Source organism: Euwallacea fornicatus, chromosome 12 (assembly GCF_040115645.1).
Source record: "Euwallacea fornicatus isolate EFF26 chromosome 12, ASM4011564v1, whole genome shotgun sequence".
Taxonomy (NCBI): domain Eukaryota; kingdom Metazoa; phylum Arthropoda; class Insecta; order Coleoptera; family Curculionidae; genus Euwallacea; species Euwallacea fornicatus.
The window spans coordinates 1,561,359-1,572,277 of record NC_089552.1 but is presented as its reverse complement, the minus strand read 5'-3'; the positions used below and the strand labels follow the sequence as shown (position 1 = coordinate 1,572,277).

The 10,919-nt window shown below is 35.7% G+C and overlaps 1 protein-coding gene across 5 annotated transcripts; it reads left to right on the top strand.

Annotated features, from left to right (window-relative positions):
- The first annotated feature begins 644 nt into the window (after nt 1-644).
- LOC136342462 (uncharacterized) lies at nt 645-8,024 on the top strand. 5 transcript variants are annotated; one of them, XM_066288305.1, is made up of 19 exons: nt 645-814; nt 1,032-1,287; nt 1,971-2,095; nt 2,156-2,317; nt 2,368-2,641; nt 2,697-2,878; nt 2,932-3,193; nt 3,249-3,427; nt 3,478-3,623; nt 3,705-3,992; nt 4,046-4,160; nt 4,217-4,449; nt 4,530-4,842; nt 4,894-5,150; nt 5,203-5,545; nt 5,638-5,769; nt 5,853-5,976; nt 6,314-6,676; nt 7,689-8,024. In XM_066288305.1, the coding sequence occupies exons 2-18, from the start codon at nt 1,077-1,079 to the stop codon at nt 6,637-6,639; spliced, it is 3,672 nt and encodes a 1,223-aa protein (XP_066144402.1). In that variant the 5' UTR covers nt 645-814; nt 1,032-1,076; the 3' UTR covers nt 6,640-6,676; nt 7,689-8,024. The 5 variants fall into 5 exon arrangements, with proteins under 5 accessions (XP_066144402.1, XP_066144399.1, XP_066144398.1 ...); XM_066288302.1 differs by having other exon boundaries at nt 7,685-8,024; XM_066288301.1 differs by lacking the exon at nt 7,689-8,024 and having other exon boundaries at nt 6,314-7,669.
- The last annotated feature ends 2,895 nt before the right edge of the window (nt 8,025-10,919 follow it).

Sequence of the window (10,919 nt, the reverse complement as noted above, 5' to 3'; positions counted from 1 at the left end):
TGTCTATATAGACTAGTGTTTCCACATTCGTATTTGTCTATCGGCTGGTGTAATGATATAATAGGCTTCATTGGGAAACTTGCGCACACTTTTCCACTCATTATTCAATATGAAGCCCTAGAGCTTACTGCGCAATAACTAATTTCATTCAACATTCAATCGTCATAATTTCGTATTCATGGTAAACATTTTTGGAAAATATAGGGAAAACATTGATATTATAAAGTAATTATAGTAATAAACTATTTTATTGTAGATTACGGGATTATATTAATAATGAGTATGTCGACAATCCAATTTGGAAGGTATATTTTTTTAGGAGAGAGAGAGAAAGACAGAACTTAAAAAATAAATAAACTAAGCATATTAAATTCTATACTATAACAGTTTTTTGTGAATTGAACGTTAGTCTAATTTTTTTCCAACATTCAGACACGGATTGAACAAAACACAATACGGCATTACTTTAACGGCATTCATTTAAGTAATCATTAATTCTAATTAAAAATAATTAAAATTCAAAATAAGAAGCTAGCGCACTTTTCTTACATTTAATTGAGTATCTTAGTGATGTCGGACAAATAACTTGATTTGATTGGCTGAAATGGTAAACTCAACTTCCTCATCAAACTGTCAATATTCTTTGACATTTGACACCCAGACGTAAATAAACCAAATAGAAGGTCGCACATTTAAAAATGATTTAAATATTTTTTTCAATATTTCTCATTTTTGAGCTAAAAAATAAAAACGACATGGGAAACAATGGGTAGATATTGAAAATAAATGTTCTGATTCTTGTGCTTAGCTGGAGGTATGCATTCATCAACAATCATTTAGCTTTAAAATCTGGGTTAAGGGGCTTGTCTTGAATTGCAAATCAATAATTTTATTTATATTTAGGACAAGTCCTGGAATTATTATTTTAATGATATTATCCACTCTAATTAATGAACATTAACAACATATTACCTCAGTCGAGATTTTTAGAAAATAGATATTTGAAAATTACTCGTACAGATTTTCTATAGATTGTGGTGAATCAAAAAGAATAAAGGCACACTTAACAAAGAGATATGGTACGCGTTATCTCAGTTCACCACTTTGCAACCCAAAATGTTCAAACAGTTGAGCAGCCTACAGCTTGTACTGTGGCCCCACCTGACCGGCTGTTACTTGCATTGACCAGCAACTGCATTGAAGTACGAGACTTGAGGAATGACTCAGAAGTGCAATTTAGTTTTCCAACAGTCGATGAGGCCATTCAGATTATACATTGCCTTAATGGTAAGTGCTACAGTGATATTTAAAGCCATTAAGTAGGTACATACCATTAACCATACCATATGTAATATCTCAAAAAACAAATCATTACTAGCTACTGAATTAAGTCTTTCAATTTCGTTGATTAAAAAAAGACAGCAATACTTAATTATGACCAAAAATTAGTAGGAAACTTTAGAATACATCCAACATTAAAACTAAGTCCAATACTGGACATACATGAAAAAAACCTTAGTTAAGGTATATGATGTATTCCATATTAATTATTGTTATTTAAATTAATCTAAAATTTCTGCCCTGGCTCCATCATGCTTCGTGAAATAGTTATTTACTTCTCAATTCGAGTGGGTTATTTTATACAATATGATTTTTTCACATAGAAGGTGACATCAATTGTTAAGCTTAAAAATTATCAAAGAAAACTAGTAAAACCTAATGGCTTTATTTTTTAAATTATCCTCCTTGTACAATCACCTAATTTACTAAGGATTTGTGTTCTGGGTCAATACTTCTTGAAAATATGGGCGAAGCCAAATTATGTTTATATTCGTTATTCAGACGCAGTCGAATCAAATGCGATACGTATTGAGAACTGCCTGTGCCAAATGCATTTGCTGTTTATTTTATAAAAACTTTTAATAGCTCTAATAATGGAATAAATAAATAAAAAATGTAAAATATTTTAGGGGATTATGTGGCATCTCTTGAAACGAAATACAATCGTCAAAACCTAGAAACCAATTTCGTCAGGGTCTATATTAATTGGGATAGCGTTGCCACTTTGCAGCAGTCCAAAATGACTTCAAGTAATGTTAGTTTGGGATCATCAGAATGTGGCATGGTAATGACGTAAAAATATTATGTTTATCAGGAATGTTTTGCTAAGAGAATTTGTGTCGGATTTGAGGTTCAACCTATGAGGGCTCGAATCGCTGGCCGGGTTACTCCTACTACTAACCAGTCGGAATTAGGATCTCTGGAAATGATTGAGATTCCTGTTAGGAGGAATCCAAATGCTATTGCTTGCTGTCAGGTAGGATTGATGATCTTAAAACGGGCTGTGTAGTAAATTGGCAGTTGTAGCTTTCAGGAAATTTAGCAATACTCTCAGATCGCATAATAAACTTCTACAAATTTTGTGTGCGCACTCACGACATTTCGAAGCTAAAATTTATAGATTTTGAGGATATGCCTATTATGTTAGAGCTGGCTTTTGCTCCTTTTGAAATTCAAATATGTGAAAATTATATTGCCGTCTTAGGGAGGGATTCCATGCACATGTTTCGGATATTGACAGGCACGGAGAGTAATCCTGCGCTGAAACGAGGTTCTACAGTGCAAGATTTTAGTTTCTTGTGTATGTATGCTTTGTAATTGCTGCAATCAGATAATATAGAAAGCTTTTTTATTAGATTCAAAAGATGAGCCAATTGACTTCAAACAACTGAAACAACAGGAGAGATTTAAAAGGCAGAAGTTGACAGTTAATTTGCCAAGTATTGTAAAAGAAAATAGTCTTATTCACAAACACAGCCCCTTTACTTTCACTGACAAAGATCTGCAAGCCATTATAAAACCAAGCTCAACTCTAGAAGTAAGTTCTTGGATTTTTCATTGAACTGCATTGGCACATTAATTTATCTTAAGAATAAAACTCAACACTACCAGCTGCAAGATTTAATACAGCTTAAACTTGTTCCAATTTTAATTGAAAGTAATCAGAAGCAAGTATCCGAAGAATTTAAAAGCATGATTTTAAAGCCTCAATATATCGAAGAAAACTTAAATACCACCCCTGAAGAGTCCGCCAGCACAGAATTGAAGAGCTCCTATCGCTCATATTTAAACAGCGTTGCTTGTATGGTAGCCACACAGCAAGAGGGGTATTTGCATTTATTTTCAGATGCTGGTGAATTAGTGAAAACTTGGTGTATAAAAGATTAATATTAACGCTCGTTTTTCAGATAGCACCTTCGATAAAGACAACTGTATAGCGGTTTACCCTTTTACTGCTCCAGTTTTTAGAATAATTATGGAAGATTATTTCCTTCATGCTCTCACAGAGACCGGATTGGAGTCTTATACTTTGAGAATCGGACATCAATTGTGCAAAAACTTGGACCATATGGATAGTAATCGGACGGTAAGTAGATTTTGGTGGAGGAGTTTTTAAATGATTATATTGTTTGGCAGGCAATTCCTTCAATTGACGATTCGATTTGTTTGGTGGGTCTACGACCTTTTCTGGGAGTGGAAAAATTGCTCCTTGCGGACAGTTATCTTCTTTTACTTGCCAATTCTGACAGCTCTCCAGCACATTCCGTGAGCTCCAGCGGAAGGTAATTACGATTCACACAAAAATAGATAGTTTGAAATGTTTAAATTTTAGAATTTCTTTGGGAAATTTGTCAATCTTTTAGCTCTACAGCAAATTTTCTGACCCTCTACAGCCTTGAGTTACCCTCACCCAAAGTAGTTTTCAACGATATTTCCATTGTGGCAAATGTTCATCGTTTTTCTTCAGCCCAGACTTATTGTCACTTAATGAGCGAAGCTCACATGATCTTGAGGATGGCCTTGATGCTCAAAAAGTGGTCTATCGCAGACGATTCCAATGTAAAGTTGGTGTTAGAAAAGAGAGGTGTTAATGAGGAACTAGTGGAGACTTATAGGCTCTCCTGCGCGCTATTGGGGGATCATTATATAATGTATGGAATTTATGCTTTATTTCTTTTAAAGTTTACATAGAAAGAATTTTTAGGAGTGTTACAGAAGACAATTATGTGTTAGCAATTCCTTATTATAAGATGGCAGTTATCAGCCCTTCGGAGGTGTTGAGTAGGGTGAAGAAACTGCAAGAGCAAAGCAATACTCGTGTAATTTATATATTATTGTACCGAAAGAAACGTTATCTCATAACTGTGCATTTTAGTTTTCCAAAGGGTTTATGCACTATTTAAAGCATACATTACTTGATATTAAAACCAGTTGCGATGCGGATAGGTACTTTGGCACGGGGACGAAAAACAGCTTTTCAGAAGCCATGCTGAATTTGCTGGAGAGTCAAGGATTCAGCGATTTGCCCAATTTAATTTTGAAGAGTCGAATTTTACGGGAATATTCGACTGATAAACTGATCAACATTCTTTTGGAAAAGTGCTCTGAGTATGTGCCGTGTTGACAAAAATTTTCATTTTTAGTTGTGCTCTATTTAAACATAATTTGCAGTAACTCCTAATTTTTAGTGCTACAAACATCTCGGAAAAAAATCTGGCTCTCACTATACTTTACGTCCAGAAATGCAACAATCAAAAGGCCGAAGATCACCTTCGGACTATAACCAAAGAAAACCTTGTCGACCTTTTACTGGAAAATTGGGAGTTGCTCCTGGACACCACTCATTTGCTTCACCTAAACTCTTTGAAGCCTCAGAAAGGCACTCTGAGTTTTTCGGATATCACAGTTCTCTTAATTTCAATCTGTCCCGAAGTTTTGCCAGAAATATTAGTAAATCTCATTATGGACAAAAAGGTTGTGGGGTTAAACAGAATGATTAAGGTCAGGCAGACATTAAAGATTGCCACAAAGCACTCTTAAAACGCGTTTTAGGTATTTTTGGAGTATCTTCCTTCAAGTATTGGAAAAGACAGTAACTTGGCCAGCACAGTGCTTCAAAACACTCTGGAACTATTCTTCATCCGCTATTTCTCCAAACCGGAAAATATGGACTTAGCAAAAGTTATCTATGAAAAGGGAGCCACTGAAGCCATGAAACTCCTCGTCCGCTCCTATTTATCCCAATTACAGCTGTTACAGTTAAAACGGGAAGCCGAAATGGGGAAAATGCAGAAAGAGCAGGACAACAGGTAACTTCCTAGTTCTCTTAATAAATAAAAATCTTACCTTCCAAATGATCAGCTATCTACAGCGATCGGAGTCCCTTGGCGACAGCCAAGACTTGGACGAAATCGAAAAAGACCGAGATCAAGAGAAGCTCCAGTACAATCGCATTTACAAGACGTATTTTAACGAGAACTCGAAGAGGTATAAAGGGGAATTTCTGTTCTCGAATCTTCGACATGAATACCTGGACAAAATGCCTCCGTTTCAAGTGGATATAACTGCGAAGCTATACGAGGCATGCGTAGAGAACTATGTGCCCAAACCGGAAATTGGAGAGAATCCTGAGGCTGATGAAGTATTGAGAAGATTGCAGGCTTTGTTATGCAGTAAACTAGTACCAAAGCAGGTGATCGCAGAGGTGAGTATTGGTTAATTCACCATATACAAACACATAGACGCGGTCCAGTATACATAAGCGCATTGAAACTCATATATTAATCCCACTTTCAGGTGAACAGTTTTCTTGCTATAAACGAGAACCTACGAGGATCCGACAGCCTGAAAACGTTGACTATAGGGACCAACGACGCTATTTTATTGCTGATTGATGTGTGTCCTCAGTGTTTGCTGCAATTTGCCAAGGTTATTGCATTCATTTATATTTCATCTTTGACAATGATCTAATTGCTCGTTTAATTAAAAATTAAACCCTCAAGTGGTTTTAGGATCGACTTGTGAAAGCTGAGGAATGGAAATTCTTGGTAGCCACAGTTCAGCGGAGGATTTTAAAGCTCTCACAGAATGAAGACTTGAAGAGAATATCTTTCTTTCCCAAAAAAATACTTAGAGGTAGGTTTCAGAAGGGAATAGGCATTATCTACGAGTTCTATTAAATTGTCGTGGTTCTTACGGAGAAACGAAGCAGCAGCCGGATAAAGAACGTTCCAAACGCATCAAATCGAGTACACGATACTAAAAGCAGTCATCGATTGGAAGTGATTACTACATAGTTGCTTCCGAATCGAAGCGCATTCTCAATTGTTTTTTTTTCCTTTGAATCATGGTGGAACGTTCGGAATCTGGCTACAGCTAATTTTCAATGAAATAATCAAATTAGGCCACCAATATATTATTTTGAAGCTGTTTTTTTTGGGTAAAACATCGTTTTTTCCCATAACCTTTGCAGACATTCTCACCCACGCAGCCGCCTCCTTCACTTTAGACCAGCTCAAACTAATATTCCCTCAGCGCTTCAGCCAATCAAAATCTACCGAATTTGACAGTTGGCAAGATGATTCTTACACCTCAAGTGATGCTAAGAAATGTCAAACCGGCGCAGTCATCTTTCGGGATAAGATCGAAATGAATAGCGACGACGTTTCGGAGATTCTGAACGAGATTCAGAACTATGAGCCTTACATTAATATGTGCAAGAGCAATCAGCAGGCCAATGAGATCAATAAGATGTTGACTAATAAGGCGCAGCAGTTATTGAACACGTTGAGTTTGTAAGAACGAGTTTACAGTGAGCATTTGGTTAAGGATGGAGGTAAGTTCTAAGGAGGTTATTATGGATTAATGGTTGCGCTGAGCTGTGACAATCCCCCAATTCAATGTTGTAGCACCCATAGAAATCACGTTGCTTTATAAAGATTTCTTGGTCAGAATTATACGCGTGAATCAATTGACCTTCTATATGTTTATGCTCTCCATATCGGCCGGCTACACAGCCGTTTTTTGTTCTAGTTTTAGTCAGTATTTCTTTGAGGGGTTTTATAGTGCGTAAATTCCATTTGTGAAAAGGGATTTATTAGAGAACCAAATCGTGTTCTTGTTACAGACAAGAAAAGAATATTTCGAATTTGAATATTTCTAGAGTTTTACACAGGATGTCATGTGACTCATATTGAAATTAAAGGGACAGCAATTAGCCCCCGAGGGCCAGTTATAATCACCAAAAGTTTTATGGTAATAAGTCAATTTTTTGCGTTTGCGAATCGGCTTCTAATAAACACTATGAATGTTTATTCTTATGAGGTTTCTTCACATTTCACGTTACCTTTTCGTTGATAAACTGACAAAATTTATTGCAATTCAAGTGATATTAGGGAATGACCAAGAATAGTGCCGAAATAATCTAGATTTGGCATTAGTGTAGGTAGGACGTTAGTAAAGTCACCTAAGAAAAATTTATTATATTAAGAGTTTTAGGCAATTTATATTTTAATTTGTAGTAATACATTCCTTAAAGTCGATGTAATAAAAATTATTCACAGGATTTCTGACCCTTTTGGGTTCTTGATGTATCTAAGCCATTCGGTCTTTCGAAGTTTCCTTTCAATAGGGTTTTGCTTAACAATACGTTTCCTCAATGCAGTTAGTGTTGCAAATGTGGCATTTTTTATATCCCCATATGTACATCACTTTTTGCTTAAACGTGGAGTAAATAATTTATTGTACTCTTAAAATATTATCACTTCAATTAATTTTTGTATTCTTTCTAGTCTTTTGCAATTAAATATAATGTTTAAACCATTAATAACTCCCTATTATTTAGCTAGTTTTGAGATGTGGGATCGTTACTGGACTTATTTGAAGAGCCCTCAAGGATACGAAAATGGCAATATCGGATTTTGCTTATTTTTATTATCGCAGTTTGCCGGCTGATGAATCGAGGCACGTCTCACGCCAGGGCAAAGGAGGGCAAATAATGCGGACCTTTTTTTACTATTTACAACGTTTTATTCCCGTTCTGAAAAATACAAATCATGTTTACAAAGTCAAATACGTACAAAAATATACAAGTGTTTTATCAACTAGTTAACACGTTTCAATATGAAAACTACAACTCTCACATGTTTGAATTATAAATACATACAACAGTGAAAACACATACAAAATAATACATTACTATACAAGAAAAAAATAACACATTTTTTTATTTACAGACAATGTACATTACACGCTTCGTGAAGTCTTTGAAAAGAAAACTTCGAAACCTACCTATTAATATAAATTATCTACGTAGTTTTTCAATACGTACCAGAAAAATTTCTCAATATTCGCGATGCGACGATATGTTATTCCCCTATGCTAACTGCTAGAGATAGGTTGCAAAATAGCATCAGAGAAATATTTCATTTTTCACCATCGTACGTATCACCGGATGAGGGATTTATGAAAGGGAAACTTTGAAGTTTCCTTCTCATGCATCCGGCATCCGACAATACGATTATTCAATGAATATCTAATTGATCACGACTCGTTTGACTGCTCGTCACAAGCCGTTTGACCGTTGGTCAAACACTAAGCTGAATATTTGACCCATATTGTATAATTTCAAGCTGCGTTACTTGACGGTTACTTTCACAAATTACTTAAAATATTCGTAGGATAATAGTGGTAGATTACGATCATCGGATGATGGATGCTTGAAATGGAGGCTTTATATTACGGAAAACTATAAACAGTGTAAAAAGTGGTAGACATGACTATTGTATAAACAGTAATCTGGCCGAGGGTACTTAATCGTAGGGTGGCTGTTAACTTATACGCGTAAACTCGAGAAAATATTGCTTGTGAGAAATATTAAGAAAACCTTTTTAGGAGAAGGAATACAACGGGGAATGCTAACAAGGAGTAGCATTTATTCCGAAATTCAACCTCGAGGAACGTAATACGTCTATTTAACCCAAACTCATACATATGTTTTAAAGAAATTAAAAAGGAATATCACGGAGAATCTAGACCTAAAAGTGGTCAATAGGTCAAAAAAGGACCGACTTTGCAACCGGACTCTTTTCTTTGGGGAGTAGAAAACTCTCTAAGTCATGACGTCGAAATAACGAAGGCTAAACTTCTATATGTCGGAACGATTTTAATAGGCCAAATGACGCCATTTTCTGGAGAATTTTCTACTCTTCAGAACGCCCAATTGACCTTCTCGTACTCTCGGTTAAGTTATGTCGCAATGGGTCCTTTTGGTCGTCGGCGGTGTTAAGTACTGAATAGCAATAATCGTAAGGTCAATGTCTCTGCGGTAAGTTCAGAAGGGACTTGGTTAACTTTTTTTTCGATGACTTCATCACATGTAAATCCTAAATAATCGCAAACGCGAACAATAGCTGCCATAATTGTTTTTTTCACAGTGCCGATTGAGTCATTGAGCTGTCCCCTTGTACCAGTGTGTGTCAATGTACCGTGCCCCCAAAAACAATCCTGGAACCGAACCGAGCGGTAACACACTATACGGAGGGTTTTTAAAGCGCAACATAATTTTGGACGCTAACATTTTAATCCAGTGTCAGACTCAATTCATTAGAAAGTAAAAACAAAAATGATTTATGTTGTCCAAGTTTGTGTCTCTTCGCGCACCTCCTATTTAAAAAATTATCATCATATTTAAAAAAAACGCACTGTATAGGCCTACGCATAGGTAGAGGCAGCTATGCATATACCGTAAACAAGGCCTATGGACGGATCTGCGTGCCCTCTGTGTTATGTTCTGCACAGTTTCTCCTGTCTTGCCATCTATATGACAACATAGCTTTTTAGAACGAGCGCTTACGGAACATTCTTTTACTATTTGCCGTATTAGTCACTTCATTGAAAAGTAAAAAGTGAACCAATTAACCATCTATAACTTTACTAATTTAAAAATTTAATCTAAATAGTCGGAAATTAGTAGGAATAGGTTAAGAAACGATTAAGTTTAGAACAATCGTACTGCTTCTTCTTAGAGCTAGAATTTCCCATATCCCTGGTGGGCCAAAAAAATGTCCACATGACATGAGTCCATAATTTCTTTGCGATACAATCATAGCAAAGCCTAAATTTAAAAACATGTATTAAAATTGGTTTTAACTGCAACACATGTTCCTCAACTTATCAGAGTTTATACGTTGCAGTAAAGCTTCTGCGAAGTGGAAACAAATGCATAAACTTATAAGAAACACACGAAAGAACATGTAGAATTTTTTTGGCTATAAGGTGATTAGTATATTGGAGATATTCTAATCAACTTTATATATTGGAAATAAAAGAATTTAAAAAATTGAACATAATATCGCGTGCTTACATACAATATATCTATCATACATATGTACATGAGAACTATCGGTAAAAAACCAATTCTTAAACCTATATAGCGTACCATGAAAGTCGATTCCACATGTATGGGAGGTACCATAAATGATTCAGAGTTGGTAAATTAGGCAAAGGAGAGAGACAACTTTGTGGGAAACTCCCCTGTTGGTCATTGTTTTAGGTTTTGCAGTTTTCTAAAGCAGAGGAAAAAACTGAAATACTGCATTTTCAACTTTGGTCTCTAGCTTCTAACCTGGGACGAAAGTGGTTCTGAAGATGAGACCTTATTAGTGTGCTCTCTAACGTAGAATATGCCGGCATCAAAAATAATTCTATCATGATATCGATAGTCTTTTTATGGGTTCAAAAGCCAGCCGTGTTCATACTGATTCTAATGATATAAGATTTTACATATTTATCTCTTTTAGTTTTGCTGAAAAACTTAATACGAAATTGCTTTAAAATTGTTTTAAATGCATAGATGTTTACGTCCCTTTAAAAAGAATCCGTGAAAAAAACCGGTTATAACCGCATTGCAAAAATTCCACCGGGAGCGCCAACTCAAGGACGAAGAAAAGATGCCACTCTTCAAAAAACCGGTAATATCCGGTTCTCCGGAACTGCACATTTCACACATTCCGATGTCAAGTATTTTAGCGCCATTTAGAGGGGATAAGTATGTAATAAACAAATAGCTTTGAAGGTAT

Excerpts from the sequence above, each read along its gene's own strand:
- LOC136342462 (XM_066288305.1), top strand. The coding sequence starts at position 1,077 with ATGGTACGCGTTATCTCAGTTCACCACTTTGCAACCCAAAATGTTCAA. Across the intron at positions 4,450-4,529 it reads CTTTTGGAAAAGTGCTCTGA|TGCTACAAACATCTCGGAAA; the intron begins GTATGTGCCGTG and ends CCTAATTTTTAG. Across the intron at positions 4,843-4,893 it reads GGTTAAACAGAATGATTAAG|GTATTTTTGGAGTATCTTCC; the intron begins GTCAGGCAGACA and ends AACGCGTTTTAG.